The 19,209-nt window shown below is 34.5% G+C and overlaps 3 protein-coding genes across 3 annotated transcripts in view; all 3 read left to right on the forward strand.

Moving 5' to 3' along the window:
- Positions 1–2,196, forward strand: part of LOTGIDRAFT_230983 (hypothetical protein) — a gene marked incomplete at both ends in the record, with an annotated part of 9,226 nt that extends 7,030 nt beyond the window's left edge. The window contains 2 exons of the mRNA XM_009050972.1: positions 586–885; positions 1,868–2,196. Of these exons, the coding sequence (XP_009049220.1) occupies positions 586–885; positions 1,868–2,196 (629 nt within the window). The remainder of the gene's footprint in view (positions 1–585; positions 886–1,867) is intronic.
- Positions 2,197–6,193: 3,997 nt separating this feature from the next.
- LOTGIDRAFT_158257 (hypothetical protein) lies at positions 6,194–13,003 on the forward strand (the record flags this gene model as incomplete). The annotated part of the gene is made up of 4 exons (XM_009050973.1): positions 6,194–6,257; positions 7,042–7,181; positions 9,227–9,358; positions 11,732–13,003. The coding sequence occupies 4 exons, from the start codon at positions 6,194–6,196 to the stop codon at positions 13,001–13,003; spliced, it is 1,608 nt and encodes a 535-aa protein (XP_009049221.1).
- Positions 13,004–17,302: 4,299 nt separating this feature from the next.
- The window catches only part of LOTGIDRAFT_158258 (hypothetical protein), a gene marked incomplete at both ends in the record, with an annotated part of 14,311 nt that continues 12,404 nt past the window's right edge, over positions 17,303–19,209 (forward strand). Inside the window, 2 exons of the mRNA XM_009050974.1 lie at positions 17,303–17,387; positions 17,701–17,762. Coding sequence (XP_009049222.1) covers positions 17,303–17,387; positions 17,701–17,762 — 147 coding nt within the window. The remainder of the gene's footprint in view (positions 17,388–17,700; positions 17,763–19,209) is intronic.

A 19,209-nucleotide genomic window follows, 5' to 3' on the forward strand; every position in this document is an offset into this window, starting at 1 on the left:
AATTCTCTTCTAATTATGAACTTATAATGTGAGACAAACTGGCATTTTTTGAAGTCTTAAGAACACCTCTACTTTCTATTCATATAAGTATTAGCATTTTCATTTTCATATTTGAAGATAAGGAAATCTTATCGTTAATGTGATCACTAACATCAATTTGCATCATTCCAATTTTCAATCAGATGTCTGTGGTTCCTGCAATTTCACTAAAACTAAGTGTTTGATGACGTCACTAACCACGAAGGGCCATGTGTTATAAAGCATATTTGACGTCATAAAACACTTAGTTTTTTTAGAATTGTAGAAACCACAGAGTGAAAATGAGAATGGTGCAAATTGATGCTATCAGTGTCCTCAATACACATATAAATTTTAGAAAACCTCTCTATCCCCTATAAGCCCAGAATAATATCAACAAATGAATGAGTCTTATTAACTGCACATATTTCTTATTTGGAAGATGTATTGGAAGTAAATGAAATGAAACATTTGGATCTTTGCCTTGCTGGATAATGTAAACGCTTCATTGTAGACGCAATCCATCATTGATGCGCCTGAATCATGTATTATTTTACTCCATTTCAGCTGATGAAGCTGATTTTAGAGACAAATTCAACAGGTCTTCATCTACCAACATCAACGAAACTTTGTTTTTCATTGGACAAGGGGACCTGACGACCAAGCAATGTCAGGACTTGTGTACTAAATTTCGCGGAAATGGAACTGATATATTCGAGACATTAGAATGCTGGATAGCCGAGTACCAAATACAAACTAACGGTGGAACAATATGTTATGCAGTTCTAAGCGTGGATCAGCCCTCAACGATCGCATTACAGAGTGCAAGCTCTGAATTTCAAATACTGAGCCGACACTGTCTTGACGGTAAGTGCAATTACTGAGTTGACACTGTCTTGGTGGTAAGTCCATATACTGACTGATCCTACGCTGCCCTGTCGATAGTCTCATACTGAGTCGATACTGTCTTGACGGTAACTCTAATACTGAGTAGACACTGTCTTGACGGTAAGTGCAATTAGTGAGTTGACACTGTCTTGGTGGTAAGTACATATACTGACTGATCCTACGCTGCCCTGGCGATAGTCTCATACTGAGTCGATACTGTCTTGATAGTAAGTCCAAATACTGAATCGATACTGTCTTGATAGTAAGTCCAAATACTGAGTCGATACTGTCTTGATAGTAAGTCCAAATACTGAGTCGATGCTGTCTTGATAGTAAGTCTAAATACTGAGTCGATACTGTCTTGATAGTAAGTCCAAATACTGAGTCGATACTGTCTGGACGATAAGTCTAATACTGAGTCGACACTGTCTTCACGTCACGCCAAATACTGGGCGTACACTATCTTGACGATAAGTCTAATACTGAGTCGATACTGTCTTCACGTCACGCCAAATACTGAGCGTACACTGTCTTGACGGTACGTCTAATACTGAGTCGATACTGTCTGGACGATAATTCTAATACTGAGTCGATACTGTCTTCACGTCACGCCAAATACTGAGCGTACACTGTCTTGACGGTACGTCTAATACTGAGCGTACACTGTCTTGACGATAAGTCTAATACTGAGTCGATACTGTCTGGACGATAATTCTAATACTGAGTTGATACTGTCTTCACGTCACGCCAAATACTGAGCGTACACTGTCTTGATGGTACGTCTAATACTGAGCGTACACTGTCTGGACGATAAGTCTAATACAGAGTAGATACTGTCTGGACGATAAGTCTAATACTGAGTAGATACTGTCTGGACGATAAGTCTAATACTGGGCGTACACTGTCTTAACGATGTATAGGTGACACAGACTGTATTTAATTAACCTTTTTATGATTTCAGTGGAAGCTTTTATCAATGACACATGTGACTGTCGATGTATCAACATCACAGTTCCTGTAATTCCAGCTACGGAAGAAGAGTTCCAGGAATTTGTTGAAGAGAAACGAGATGAAGCGAAAAAAGAACTGATTGTGGAGAAAAAGAACCTCTCAGCTGTGGTCAGAAAGAAAATTAGCGCACCGGACGAGCGAGACTCCTCTACTGGAATGGGTTATTTCGGAATTGCTGCCATATCAATTGTTCTGGGTGGACTAATACTCGCTGATGTCTCGGCGATGATCAAAGATGCTAAACTAATGGTAGACAATTTAAGAAGTCGTTTTGGTTGACTTGCTTCGTTATTTCTTTCTTTCACATCTTTACCTCTTTAAATACCAAAATAAGTCAATCTTGAATTTTAGTAGAACGACTTCAAATAACATGGATTACTAGGAAAGATAAAATAAACCCACGTCATCAGTCACAAATTGTGAAATATTGTACAGTTAATGACATCAAATTCAGTCAATTCTAGAAAATAACTAAAGATAAAATCGATAATTAAATCTAATATTTCATCCCAAGTTTAATCAAATCAGAGGCGAACGTTAGTCTCTTCAGCATCCACGAGAAATGTTGACGGACAAATCAGATGCCTTATTTTGTGTGGAGTTTGAATCTGAATCAACGTATCTTAGGCCCGGGTTTCCAACCTGTAGTACTGTAGGCCCAAGTTCGTTATAATACTGTTTCGTGTCATTTCATTTTTTTAGTATTTTTGATAATTATTTTATAGGGATATGGAGATTTTCTGATATTTAACTGTCAAGTTTCATTATTCTTTTGCTTCGTGTCGTGTGAAAAGAGCTATTATAGAATAATGAAATAACGTATAAAAGACTTCGGGCCTTTTTTCATTTCATTTTGTCGGTGCATATAGTTGATATGGTAGTGGTGTAATAAGCTGTAAATATTTCTAAACCATGACTTTATAAGCAAATGAGGCAAATACATCGTGTGAAATTTGACAAGGAAAACAAGTTCTAAAGTAATTTAAAGGGACAAGTTGGTCAGGTTCGGGGTTGATTTGGGTTTTGAGTATATGTAAAATGTCTTCAGAAATACCGGAAATGTACAAAAATCGCATTACTTCTTTAAAAAATACTTCAAAATATGAATTTTCTTTTATATCACAGAGTATCTCAAATGACGAGTCGTCTTTGAAACTTTTAAACCTTTAAACGCAGATAATTTTGGACACACATTGATTTAAAGATGGGTTCCCTTATTTTCATTGATGAAAATGGAAAAAGCTAATACTTATATGAAAAGAGAGTAGAGGTGCTCTAATGACTTGGAAAAATATCAGTTTGTCTCACATGTCCATAATTAATGAAAATGAAAATGCTAATACTTGTATGAATAGAGAGTAGAGGTGCTCTAATGACTTGGAAAAACACCAGTTTGTCTCACATGTCCATAATAAATTCATAATTTAGCTAAATAAGAAGTGAATTACCAGCAGAATTCCAATGAGTGACCGATCAAGAAAGGTCAAAAAGTCCTATTTTGTTTATCCAGACTGCAATTACATGGACATATATGATTGGTTAAAAATCTTTATTATATGCATTAAGAACATAATGATATGATTAAGAATACATGACACAAATTAATCGAATAGTTAGCTTCATTTGACATTACCCACAAGGTGCAGAAAAGTAGGACGTAAAACTCCATACATTTCATTTCATTTGACATTAAAAAAATAAGGAAACCCATAGACTCAAATGTCGATGGTGAGCTGTGAACACTCTTACTATTAATTCAAGTTTCTGTGACTAAGATACGGTCAAAAAACGGCGCACTTGAATTTTTATAATGCTTAAATATAAATATATTTATGATGTTTGAAAAGGCCTCTTGTCAGGGTCCTGCTTTCTTTAATAAAATGATTCATATACTCAAATGTATCTTCTCATCAACGCGTCAAAAAGTATGTCGTATTTCTACCGTGTTGCTTTGTAGGAGCACGTCAAAGATCCCACGTCAGTTAGAAATCGAAAAAGAGCAGGCTAAAAGTAGGGATAGATCATGTACGGTGTCCGGTGCGGTGTACAGGATGATCGATACAGTAGAAATAGTAGACGCGAATAGTGTTCGCATCGTGTCCGGACCCGTACCTCGTGTGTTCACTTGTTCTATTTTCTACTGTATCGATCATCCCACACCTACACCGCACCTGACACCGTACATCGTACATCGTTTATTCCCGACTTGATGCTGCTGTCCCGGCAAGAATTTTCCGTCATTTAACCCTTGCCCGTTTTCGTTAGTTGAAAGTCGTATTTTGTAAAATGTAATACATCTTCATAATGCAACGCAATTTGTCAGCAGGGTTGACCATTCTGTATTCTCTGAGATGTGACTTTGTTTCAAGTGGTATCAATGATGATCGAGAATATTTTGAGGCCCTATTTTGGTGTCTGGCGGGCAGGCAGTGTCTCTGACATGGGTCATTTTTCGACCAGTATAAATTACCCTGGACTACACTGTGTGTGGTTCCAGTCTATGTTTTATCTAGCGTTTTTTTTTCCCTCATTTTGGTTTCTCTGGGGCCAAAAGCAGCAAGGGGTCCCCGGGGGACACTCAGTTCATCATATACCTTTTCATTCTCTACATGCTTGCACTCTACAATTGATACCGTGTTCGTTTGACCAAACTGCTCTTAGCCGCTACTGTTATACCACTGGTTATAAAAACCTGTGCTGTTAGTGTTAATTATTGCAATATATCAATCATGATATATCTCGGCTGTTTTTGGTGCAATTGTAATGGCGCGTAGCAGTTTAATCAAATTCTAATTAGTTTTACCGTTTTTTTAAAAACTCTGAAATATATATTACAATCATTAGTATACAATTAAAATAATAATAATACATATCACAGAAAAATAGCAGACGATAGCACAAATAAAACTAGTATAGATGTAAAGGGAACTAACTCGTACGAAAGGTACGTAACTCTTGCGGCTATGCTAGCAGAATGTATTTATTGAATGTATGTAAAATGTAAAATAGTCAGAAATACTAAAGTACCTACCCTGAAAAAGGGGTTTAAAGTAAAACTAATAACTAATTTATATAATCTGTTAACAGTACAAAAGTATATATTAAAGCTGCAAGAAAGATAAGTTTAGATTTTAATGATTATACAAACCATAGAACTATAATCTATTACAGTCCTATGTACAAGCTTACAAATAGGATTTGTATTATAATTATGTATCTTTAATACTTAAGGTAAATCAATATTAAAATACTATGTGAAGCCAACCTTAGAATCACACTCAGGCAATCAGCTTTTCACCTATTGACAGATTGACACAGCACCACCCCACCATATACTAAGCAATATAAAACACACACACCTGAAATACTGAAGAAGCATTAGACAGACAATATTTCAGTACAGAAAAAACTGCATTTTGTAGTTTTTGACAAAGGGTGATAATAGAACAGGAATGAGTGGTGGAATATCGGGTCAGCATTTCAAGTTCTCCATGTAACTCACTTCACCATATTAAATTTAATTTAAGGAATTCATAAAGTATAACCGTTGACGAATATTCAGTGACCAAATTAGGGTTGACGAATTATTGTGACTCAAGTTACAGATCAAAACCATATTTTCCGTAAATTAACAGCGATCGTGTTATTATTTTCCGTTAGAAAACATATAACGTTCCTGTCAAAAAAATAGTATGCCCACGCATGCGCAGGCTTAACTACAGACAGGTTTGGACATACATTAGAATAACACAGCTTGGTAATATTATTCAGTATCGCCTCAAAAAAATCAATATTGGTTGAATATTTCATACTGGTAATTGTTACTGTACTGCCAAACATTTTTATTTAAAATCAAAGCTGCCAATGAGCGTATATTACCTTGCCTGTCAAGCTATCTTAAAGATTGTAACCAAAATGAACTAAGTAGTTAGTATTCGACAATTTTGAAACATTATTTATTACAAATAAGAAAAATGTGCATTATAAAGAGGATCTTAAACGAGAGCTTATGTCATACGAAATTTATAAAATGGGTTTCCAGATTTAATATTTCCTTAAACATTATAATGTAATACAAACATATTCGAGTTCAAGTTTCTATCGTATCTTTATATGATATAATATATTAATATGACCTGTATAGAGGATCTGATGTCATATTTAATCCAGCAACGAGACTTGGCAAAGGAAATACTTAACCCGAAATCGACTTCATAAACTGACTCATCTGACTATCACTATCATCTGCTCCTTTCATTATGTGAAATTCAGACACATGGATACCATACATTTCATACGACGTTCTATAGTTCTAGTGATGATTGGATCGCATGGACAAGGTAAGCTAACAGATTCGCTGGTAGATGTAGAACATTTTTCATTTTCTTTACTCTTATGTTAAAACGAACTAAGTGGAGATTCGCATTCTTTATCGTAACTTTACTTAACTTAAGTTATTTTAACTTATTAATCTATAGACAAGTTTCTTCATTTTTAGAACGGTTTGAAAAGTTAGTTATTTTTATCAGTCAAAATATCTAGGACCATATATTTTAGTCGTTGTCGTCGATAATAATTGTGGCTCCATCCTTCCTGCCTGCTTTGATGCTTTGAGCGTTTGCTAGATTGTTTAGAGGAATCCTATGTTTATGAACAGCAAGAACTTGTTCACTTTGTTTGTATTTTAATCATTTGACGGTCCAAAGCGATATACAACTGTGTTTAAAGGGACAGATGCGCCATTCTGTGGGGTTGATTAGAGTCTTGAATATATGTAAATAGTGTCCAGAAGTGCTAGAAATGGACGAAAATCGCACAATTCCTTATTATCTCATATCTTAAACTAGTAATTTCGTATGCTATTTCTATAGATGCCGAACACTATTACCTATTGGCTTAGCTAAAAAAAATTCCCCTTTGAGACTAAAGTATGATTGGTCAAAAACAGAAAGACGCAATTGCACCATAAATGGTTACCACTACATGTAACTCGATTACAAATATATAAATCAATGTTGAGGTTTAGTCATACAATTCTTTTGTTGATTTTTGTCACAATAATTTTTGAATTATGATATCTGAATTTATTGAATAGAGAATATTCTTTACATCGTCTATTTATAGCCTCGCTTTTGTTGTTTTTTTCTATAATACAGGGTTATATAACAAAAGCATATCCAGTGTTGGGGTGTTACGTGAATAGAATTCCCATAAAAAGCACGGACCAAGGTCATAAAGTTAGAAGTGCTGTACAATTTAGTAAAGTTAGTTTTAAAAAAAAACCAGTGTGTCACGAACACGCATGGATTTGAAAATCAGCTTAATTGTGTACCGATAGTACATAGAACAACTTTACGTCGATGAAATTACGATATCACTTTGGTTTTTGAGAGAACTATTCAAAATATGCAACATTTCTTGTCGAAATTTATCAACTCTGTAAATTGTTCTCTGGGAATAGCGAAATGTCAAGCAGACAAATTTTCAAGAAATTGATCTACGAATTACATAACTGTTTTGAACCTGGTACTACAATTCACTTAAAAATAATCAGCAAAATTCAATTCACGGAGAAAGACGTGAGAGCGAAAGAAAAATCCTGTAGATAAGTCGTGTTTGTTAGTGAAGTATTGTAGAAACATCGTGTTTGTTATATAAGACTGTATCTCTTATCGTTTACACCTGTTATATTCACATTAAGTTATCTTTTTTTTCTTATATTTTTAATCTAGAGTATTTCCTTTACAAAAAATTTCTATTTCTGAATCCTAGGACATCTCTTTCAGAAATCTTAAAGGGACAAGTATGCCATTTTGAAGTTGATCTGAAATATATGTAAATAGTCTTCAGAAATACTAGAAATTTACGAAAAAATCACATAATTCCTGCACAAATATCTTAGATTATACTCACTATTTCTATTAATATCTTTTCTATGTATCATAGAGGATCTTAAAATGACGAGTCCTCATTTTTGTACGCCCCATGAAATGGGGGTGCATATTGCCGTCACCTATGAACCCTATTGAAAATCAGAAGAATCGAAAAATATTTAGTATAAGTTATTGCCCTTGTTTTTGAAAACGTGTTCAATTTTTAGCTCGTAAACACTCTAGAAGGTGCAATTCTTGGCGGATTTTGATGAAACTTGGTGTGAGTGTTTGTTATCACCCAAGGATGTACCTATTTAAAATCAGAAAGATCGAAAAATAATTAGTATGAGTTATTGCCCTTGTTCTTGAAAACGCGTTCAATTTTAGCTTGTAAACACTCTAGAAGGCACAATTCTTGGTGGATTTTGAGGAAACTTGGTGTGAGTGTATATAACCACCCAAGGCTGAACCCTATTGAAAATCAGAAAAATCGAAAAATATGTAGTGTGAGTTATTGTCCATGTTATTAAAAACGCGTTCAATTTTTAGAATTCAGAACAAGTGTATGTCTGAAGGTTGAATATTTCATACTGGTAGTTGTTACTGTACTGCCAAATATTTTTATTAAAATCAAAGCTGCCAGCAGCACCAGCCTCCCGTGATTGGGGTTACAAATAAAGAGCAGACTAACTGAATAGGGGAATAACCGTTGAGGTTGATATTAGAACGCCGCACTTCTGTTGAAACCTTTATGCTCCTATGGAGCAGTTAGGTAGGTTCTTCCACAGACCATAGAATCTGATACATTTTGACACATAATTTTGATTAAAAAGGTATGAAAATGATATTTTTACAAAGTTGTCAGAAATGAAGTATTTATTCAGTGGGGCAATATGCTTCGTTAACGAGTGTGGTCAGCCGAAGGGTCAAGAGCTACACGATTTTTCAGTATGTTTCTATTTTTATACACCCACACATTAATGTGTCGCCCCTGTCCGTCGGTCCGTCCGTCCGTCCACAATTGTTTGTGGACACGATAGAGAGCTGGTTTCTTGATGGATTTTGGCGAAACTTGGTGTGAGTGTTTGTAATCACCCAAGGATGAACCCTATTGAATATCAGACGAATATTGACTTTGAGTTATTGCCCTTGTTCTTGAATAGTAAGCTGTAAACAAAACCCATGAAATATGAAAATTTCACTCTCAGAAACATTCATTTACTGATGACCCTTGTCAACCTCCCGGACAAATTAGCTGCCTTTACAAATGTGGGCGTATTACGATGACATCGCTATTTTTTTAAGTTTGGCCCGTAGACTATTTTAGCGACATAGATGTAACGTTGGTTACTATATCATGGTCTAAGAATTAAAGCTTTATTCCAACTTCATGTTATTATGCAATAGTAGTAGTAGTAGAAATTTGTATATTCTAGACATCTGGTAGTAAGGTGAAAGAAAAAACAGGCTATCGACCACCGATGGAAAGTTCGAAGCTGAAGATAAAGAGAAGGTTCGAAGATTTGGGCCAATCAAAAACATCTAATGCTAAGTGTCTGAAAGTCAAAGTAAGATTGATAGTCCTTATTGGCCTTATATTTGCTTAAGTTGAGCGAATTGACGTCCATCGCTTAACAAACAAACAAGAATGAGTTCCAAATATTCAGGAGCGTGCCAAGCAGGCAGGTTACCAGGGGAAGATCAACATCCTGTCTTTATGCGTGTGTATCTTGATAGTTAGCTGGTCATGGAATATCCAGGGCCCTTTTGAAGTGTTTAAAGGACCATGATATCGCAAGAAAAAACGCATGACAAGAACATTACAAAACGTCACTCGAGATTCAAGTTCATGTTTTATAATCCTCTTAAAATAAGAGAATTATGTAAATTACCCATTTTAAGAGCCCTGTGAAATAAAAAGCTTTGCTCTAAATTCAAAGTCTAGGTAGCGCATGAAATTGTTGCTTTGAAAGGTCAAGATAATTTTTTAACAAGATATAAGCCTTTCTTCTGTAGCCTATCTGTAAAAACTTTGACATGTGGAAATTTCAAATAAGGACTGTGAAAGGACCTAGGTAATTTTCAAACGGTCTTTTTTCATTTTTTTTCCTTTCATTTTTTTTTTGTAATCTTTAAAATAAAAAATAAAGAGGTTAGAGTTTTGACCAAAATTACTACAAAAGTTCGAATTTCCAAAACTGCATCCGTTCGAAAGTTCTGTCAAGATTACATACAAAAAATTATACGCGATCCGATAGCTTTAAGTAAAATACATTTTCTGTAAAGATATTGGGACCAGCAAAGTAAATAGGAAACCGTAGACAATATAAGATACAGATATAAGTCTAGATACAAATAATGATAGATCGAACGATAATCGAAAGCCATAGTTATAGAAGGTGATATTTTAATAGTGCATTTGTTTATAAAATGATTCAGTACACTCATTCTTGTTCGGCTTAAACTTAATTAAGGAAAATATTTAATTGTAATGGTTTGATTTATTACAGGCCGATTTGAAAACCAGAACATCTTTATTTGATGCCGTAAATAACAATGATCTATTGGCTGTAAATGGTTTGATACAAAATGGTACCTACGATGTAAACGTACAGGACAATAGCGGCCGTATACCGTTACATACAGCTGTACAGAATTCTAATGTAGAAATTGTAAGGTGTTTAATACAACAGACTAACTGTGATGTCAATTTGCAGGACAATTTGTATTATACTGCCTTACATTTAGCTGTATTGTATGATAACACAGAAATTGTAAGGTGTTTAGTGGAGCATGTTGGCTGTGATGTTAATATAAAGATAGGAAGAGGTGATACACCCCTACATACAGCAGTGAAGAAGAGTAACATAAACATTGTAAGGTGTTTAACAGAGCAGACAACATGTAATGTTAATATACAGAACAGTTACGGTGAAATACCTTTACATACAGCAGTGTTGAATGATAATATACAAATTGTAAGATGTTTTATAAACCGGGCAGGCAGTAATTTCAATTTACAGAACAGTAGTAGTCAAACACCCTTACATATAGCTGTATGCTATGGCAATATAGATATTGTAAGGTCTATAATTGAAGAAGTTAATTGTGGTCTTAATATAAGGGACAATAGAGGTCATACACCCTTACATATAGCTGTACAGGAGAGTAACATAGAAATTGTAAGGTGTATAATTGGAAAAAGTAATTGTGGAATCAATATAAAGGATAATACAGGTCGCACACCCTTACATATGGCTGTACAGGAGAGTAACATAGAAATTGTAAGGTGTATGATTGGAAAAAGTAATTGTGGAATCAATATAAAGGATAATACAGGTCGCACACCCTTACATATGGCTGTATGGAGGAAAAATACGAAAATGATAAGGTGTTTAACAGATCATTCTACCTGTGATGTCAATATACAGGAGGATGGCGGTTTTACACCCTTACATATAGCTGTATGTGAGAGTCAGAAAGAAGTTGTCGAGTGTTTACTAAACCGTATGGACTGTGATGTCAATATCCAGGACCGTGTCGGTGAAACACCCTTACATTCAGCTGTACGGGAGCGGAACATGGAAATTGTAAGACGTATACTTGGTCGCAATGACAGCGATACTAATATACAGGACAAATACGGTTGTATACCGTTACATTTAGCTTTATATTATGGTAATATGCAAATCATAAAGTGCTTAATTGAAGTAGGTAACTGTGATGTCAATATAATTAATGGAAGGGGGTATTCACCCTTCTCCACTGGGGATGGTTTACACAGCCTTCATAAAATAGCAAAAGATCAGGATGTGGAATTGCTTCATGATTTAATCCAACGTAATGTTGATGTTTTAACTGATAATTCCAATGCGCAGTTTCGATTAGCTGATACCATTCTGAGAGAAAGTGATATTCAATCTCTATGGTTTTTTATTCAGAATGGTCTCTTTATCAATTACTTAACATCATCAGGTGAAAATATAGTCCATCTTTTAGCTCAATGTTATATAGATTATTACATAGATTTCAGTTTTTTGTTTGATTATAAATTAGATTTTAATCATACAAATAATGATGGTAATTCACCATTAATGGTGGCCTCACTTTTCATGAATTCACCCTTCCTTCAATTTTTAGCTCCTTTACCCTGTGACGTCAATAGACAAAACCACCAGGGCCATACAGCACTCCACCTATGTGTCACTGGATTTACTTTGATAAAAGAAAAATTAAACATGATGAAAGTCAATTCAATAGTGAAAGAGTTATGTGCCTTTGAATACTTTCCTAGATATCTTCAATGTATTGGTATCTTACTCAGTCTTGGTGCAGACGTCAATATGCAGGATAAAAAAGGTAAAACAGTTTTAATGTTGGCTTGTATGAAAAATGATAGAAAATTGTTAGAAACACTATTCATACATGGAGCTGATGTGAATATTGTAGACAATCATCGTCGATCTGCTCTACAATACATAGATTTAACAAACAATGTTTATGATTTAACATGTTTTAATTTACTTCTGTCTCGTGGTTGTAGACAATCTTTTAATCAGCCATGTCTTAATGGTAACACTTTGATTCAAAACCTACTCCAATTCTCACCATTATGGCAAATTGATCAAACAGTCAATTTTATCAAGTTTCTTGTTTTTAATAATGTCAACCTTCAACATTTAACCTCAGATGATGGAGAAATCTCCTATGGTCAATTATCTCTTGAGGAATTTTCTTCACAATCTAGGCATGAATTAAGACAAATCCTGGTTTTAAGTGGTGGTTCAGTTGTACAAATTACAAAAATATTACATTTTGAACAAGAAGAAAATTATGAAGCATCATTGCCAGAAACTTTAAGAGAAAAACCGAGAGAAAAATTCTGTCTTTTCGCCAACAACCTGAGTCTGAAAGAAATTTGTAGACGAGTTATCAGACAAAATACAGGTCTAGCAATTCATGACCGTTTTTCAGAACTTCTCGATTTTCCAACCCTGACTGATTTTCTGATGTTTAAAGATATTGATTCTATGCGATTTTCACTGCCTGTTCAGTTAATGTCTGTTATTGATGATGATTATGATGATGATTATAATTCCTATGATTTAAATAAGGAGAATGATGATTATGAGAATGATTATTTGATGTATAAAGGTTTGAAATACTTAAATGAGGTACCCTCATATTCGGATTCATATTTAGATTCAGTTTGAGTTTGAGATTCAGATTCAGATTGAGTTTGAAATTCAGATTCAGATTCAGATTCAAATTCCGATTCAGTATGAGTCTCAGTTTGAGTCTCAGTTTGAGATTCAGATTCAGACTGAGATTCAGAGTTTGAGATTCAGATTCAGATTCAGATTGAGTTTGAGATTGCGATTCAGATTGAGTTTGAGATTCAGATTCAGATTCAGATTGAGTTTCAGATTCAGATTCAGATTCAGATTCAGATTGAGTTTGAGATTGAGATTGAGATTGAGATTCAGATTCAGATTCAGATTAAGTTTGAGATTCAGATTCAGATTCAGATTGAGTTTGAGATTCAGATTCAGATTCAGATTGAGTTTGAGATTCAGTTTGAGATTCAGATTCAGATTGAGTGTGAGATTGAGATTGAGATTGAGATTGAGATTGAGATGAGATTCAGATTCAGATTCAGATTGAGTTGGAGATTCAGATTCAGATTCAGATTCAGCTTGAGTGTGAGATTTAGATTCAGATTCAGATTCAGATTCAGATTCAGATTGAGTTTGAGTTTGAGATTCAGATTCAGATTCAGATTGAGTTTGAGATTCAGATTCAGATTCAGATTCAGATTGAGTTGGAGATTCAGATTAAAATTCAGATTCAGATTCAAATGCAGATTAATATCGCAATTGAGCCAAGTCGAAATCCTTGCTTGATTAACATGCATCAATTAATTCTGTCAATTAAAGTTTTTCCAACAATCTAGTTTCAATTCTTAGTACTAAGATACATTCAAGCTTCCGATAGCATGATTGGCTTACTCAGATCAATTTGAAATAAATTTTACTAATTGGCCTATCGAATGTTTAAACAAACTCAAATCATATCTGTTTGCTGAGTTGTAAGAATCTTCTAGATTTCATTATACTTTGAATTCAGATATCCTGTAATTTTGGGGAAATATCCAGACGTGTTGCTTTGATTGTGAATAAAGCTCTAATAGCTGATGAAAAATACTTTTACCAAAATATATATTGTGATGATTTTATTTTATCTTTGATATTATTTATACTGTATATTGTAAAACTTTGATTCTATTTCTTTCACATTTGAATTTTGACTACTAACTGGTTCTTTTCGTCATACATTACGATACAACCTTCTAGACTAGATTTCACAAGTTAATAAGTAATATTCGTACAGGCCAAATGTTTTTGGATTTCGTTGGTCCGTCGTATTTAAAATACATATTGCCAGACAAAGTCCGAAGAAATGGTTTCATTAACCCAATGTTATTAACTCACATGAGCATGTATTGTATATGATAATTTTTACAAAGGGAAAAGACATAACAATTTTTCTATGTTAAATTTATTATTGTAAAATAAAAACACTATTTAATTTCACGGTCACGATGTTGTATTTCTTCTCTGTTGAATTTATCCATTTGCTTTAAAAGGATTGTGAAGATGTTTTCTAACCTTTTTATGTGTATCGGGGACACCTATGATTTCTATTTGGGACATTCCAATTCTGTGGTTCCTGCAGTTCTAGAAAGAGTAAACCGGAAATGATGCGGCTATATTATTATGTTATTGTGGTCTGGTGTTAGGTTGGTTACAAATTCTCTTGCAGGAGCTGTGTCATTTCCGGTTTACTCTTTTGGGAATTGCAGGAACCACGGGCATCTGACAAAGAATTGTAATTTCCCAAATAGAAGCCAAAGGTATCCCCGATACACATACTTTAGATCGATGTTGCCAATGGCGACAGTTCTTACGGTTAAAGAGACTAAGGATTGTTGTCGTTATTTTTTATAGATTTCGCAAAAGGGGTCATTTTGACTGACCAACTGCAATTCAATACCGCTTAAACTGAACCCTGATTGTACACATTATTGATAGTCAGAAACATCGGCCTCTATTCCAGTCTCCGAAATTTTGGCCACGTTTTCTGGAGATTTTCCGCATCTCCAATGTTTTTTTTTAAACCTATTGGTTATTACAGATCAAACTCAGTCCCAAAATTACCTATAGGGTAGTTTGTACAGTGTGTTACTCGGGCCATGAAATGTAAAAAAATGTCTACGCTTTCCCCGCTTTTATAAATTTTTAACAAATATTTAGTTTTCATAAACGGTTTGTGTTCCACACGTAATCTATTGATATGGTACGACTCTTTTAAAACCCATTTAAAGTCCTGCACCGCCTTGTTACCCCTAATCACGTGATAAACCCTAATTGTGTACAATGTTAATGATTTTTTAATCAACTTCCTTCTTGGACAAAGTCGCAATATTTGGTAGAAGGCAGTGAACAGGTATTGTCATTTTATTATTTTAGTCCAGTAATTTATAGTTTCAATAGACTGTTTTCATCTACCTTCACGAAACACTAAATTTGCAAGAGTATCATAATATGATGAGTTCATTTATAATCCTAGTTGACCCAGAACATTTTGAAAACAACATGCAAAGAAGAATGGAAAGGTGTAAACGATAAGAAATAATAGTGAAATTATTGTATGTCCGGTGCTTGTCTGTTGGATTGATGGTTAGGTTCTGTGGGTGATATCAGGAGTAGAACCATGAGAATCTGTGGGTGATATCAGGAGTAGAACCATGAGAATTGTCGCTGTCAGTTCCATTACAATACAGTCTTGACGTCAACAAATACAATTTCATGAATTTGATGATACCAACCAGCTCTTGTCTACACTTTATGATTCTTTTGATATTTGATCAAATACTTTTACTGTTCGGAACATAGCTATAACATTACTGCTATGCTTAATGTAGGATTAGTCTATGTTTAAGTCAACAATTGTTTTGTAAATGCATAAAAAAGAATGAAAGAAACAACTAAATTTAACAACAACTGATTATCGATTTCAACCATTCAAATTTTCAGTCAGAATACAGATTTGCTCTATGGTGCATTTAAAATCCATACATAGGAACGATACACAAACACATTAAATACATGACAAGTGAAATATCAAGCCTAACGTTATTGTATATTATGTACGTATTTCTATACTTCTATTTAAAACACCAATTTGGCCTTTTTGTATAGGAATATTTATTGTTAAACAGCTACATAAAGAGTTATTAATCTATAGTGAATAACTTCTAAAGATAGAATGCCACTGTAACCTCCGTCAGATTTTATACATTACACTATATCTATACTTTACCATGGGCTTCGTCAGCGTATCACCGCAGTTACCAAACAAAAGAAGATCTGACCAACAAAGGACATTCTTTAATTTATGTTCTATGAGTCCTTAGCATATACATTGATAATCATGTTCCCTTGTCATAAAGTTTTGAATTTTATTTTGCAGTTCTACCTTATTAATAGTTGCTATGGGAAATTGTCCTATTAGGGGAGGTAAGTCTTATTGTATATGGACTCACTCCACTAATTCATTTGCCATCTCTTCCCATGTTAAAACACGAAATTCAACCTTCTATAACTTTTTCCAGAAAGCTTTCCAACATGTCGAATGAAAGCCTGACCAATTCTCAATGTCTCCTAAAAAATTCATTATATGATGACCATGAAAATTTTGAGCTACTAAAATTGAAAGTAGACTACTACCGGTTATACTCATCCGCTAGAGTTTGGCACTTCACAAAACGACTATTTTTAGAATTAGCCTTCCGCCTTTAAGTCTCTCATCATCTCACCAAATCTGAAAGATAATGCAATTTCAGACATCAAATTCCAAATCTAGACCAAAATTTACCCACTAAAAATAGCTTGGACTACATTCCTATACAATCATTGCCATAAAATGTTTTAGTGGAGTGAGTCCATATTGTAATGTATAGACTAAGACTGATAATTTATTTNCCATCTGTTTCCATGTTAAATCACGAAATTCGTGTTCCAGAAATCTCGACTAAAACTTTCCAATATGTCACATGAAAGCCTCACCAATACTTAGTTTCTGGACAAAAATATAACATGACCATGAAAATCTCGATTTATAGTTAGATAGATAGATAGATAGATAGATAGAAAGTAGACAATTGCATTTTATCAACATAGCTTGACTGTCATTACAGCACACAAAGCTACTATTTTTTTTTAGAATTATCCTTCTGCATGAAAATCTTTCATCATGTCACAAAATCTGAAAGATTGTGCAATTTCAGACATTAAATTCCAAATCTAGATCATAACTTAGTAAAAAATAGGCATGCAAAAACCAAAAAGAGAGCGAGAAGGAAGATTTCCAAAAATAACATTCGTATACTGTCATTTACATAAAATGTTTTTGGTGGTCTGAGTCCATTTTGTATTTTTCTATATTTCGACATGGCCGCTATAATTTTAAAAACAACTAGAACTGTGAACAGCTCCGAGATGCAGCCATTTTATGTAGCAGCTATAAAATATAAAAGTATGTCTGTACACTACCTGAAAGGTTTATTAAGTAAGACAAATCACTAGAATTATGAACAGACTAGAGGTTTCAAAAGGTTTGAAAACCATGGGATAAAGTCTCGTTGCCACGCTCGGGGCTGTTTACAGTTCTGTAGTCATTTGTTTCACGTAATAAATCTTTCAGGTAGTGTTCAGACATTCGTTTATGTTTTGTAACTGCGCTACATAAAATGGCTGCATGTACTTTTGTATTTTTCACTGGATCGTTAGATATGTTGTGCAATTTGTTACACTAAATTGATATTTACATGTATTATGATATTTTGTAGTCGATTGCTTTCATGGCTGCCTCTCCGATATCCACCTCCATCTCAGTTCAAACTCACGTCAAGTAAGTATTACCCATATCAAACCTGAGTAAAAAAAAGGAAAAAACAAAAGTATGGTTTGCCTGTCTTTACAGCCTTACGTAGGGTAGTATATAATCCAAAAATCAAAGATCTCAGACATCTATAATCCGAAGATCGCAGACCCCTACTAGAATCGCAGACCCCTATACCATATTCCGCAGACCCAAATAGAATCAGCCGACACCCTATACTATATCCCGCAGATCCAACTAGAATCCGCAGACCACCTTTACTATATTCCGCAGACCCAACTAGAATCAGCAGACCCCCTATACTATATTCCGCAGATTCAACTAGAATCATCAGACCCCCTATACTATATTCCGCAGACCCAACGAGAATCATCACACCCTCTATACTATATTCCGTAGACCCAAATAGAATTATCAGACCCCCTATACTATATTCCGTAGACCCAACTAGAATCAGCAGACCCCCTTTACCATATTCCGCAGACCCAACTAGAATCATCAGACCGACTATACTATATTCTGCAGACCCAACTAGAATCATCAGACCGATGAGTTAAGTCTGCGGAATATAGTATAGTTGGTCTGCTGATTCTAGTCGATCAGATGATTCTAGTTGGAGTCTGCTGAATGTAGCATAGGGAGTCTGCGGATTCTAGTTGGGGCCTACGGAGGTCTGCGATCCTCGGATTATACCCATGTAGCCTCATGTTTCTTCCCTTTTCAGCACTAGCTTGTAGATAGTTTCTTTGTTCTTTGTTCAGACGATGTGGGGATGTAATTAAAAATCTGTCTTGTCAGTAGAATGGGAAAGGGACCAAGGCGCCTTGAGCAATGGTTGTCATTATTCCCTAATATTTGTGTATAGATATATTTCCTCCTCTGTCCAGTTTTTTACATAATCAAAGTGTAACTATAATGTTCCTCTAATACACAGTGATATTTTACTAAGCCACCGAACAAAGTGGTTTCCTCGCTCTTTTTTACGCTTGATAAAGAGATTAGTCACGAAACTTAACCACATTTACTCTAATTGTGTCGACTTTTTACCTGTATACTGTTTGCACGTTATCGTGTGATTTATTATTTCCTTTAATCCAATATGACATACATTTTTCGTTCATGTGCAAAGCCAAACAAGCTACCAGATGTCTCACAATCTTACATACACTTCCACTACCCACACAAATTGTCTAGTAATGCACACTAGAAACCATAATAAAATTGGCGACCTATCGTAACCGTATTGCAATTTCAAAATTTTATGTTCAGACTGTAATATTCTATCCAAAATTGTATTTTGTTCCAACCTCAAAATCAATCGGCATTTCTTGAGACTCTTCCAACTATAGAAAAGACTAATATAGAAATATATGGTATATTTGATGGAACTATGCAATTTTTGTACATTTACATACCTCTGAAGAAGAATATATATATATATCAAGACCCAAATCAA

Source organism: Lottia gigantea (genome assembly GCF_000327385.1).
Source record: "Lottia gigantea unplaced genomic scaffold LOTGIsca_16, whole genome shotgun sequence".
Lineage (NCBI taxonomy): Eukaryota > Metazoa > Mollusca > Gastropoda > Lottiidae > Lottia > Lottia gigantea.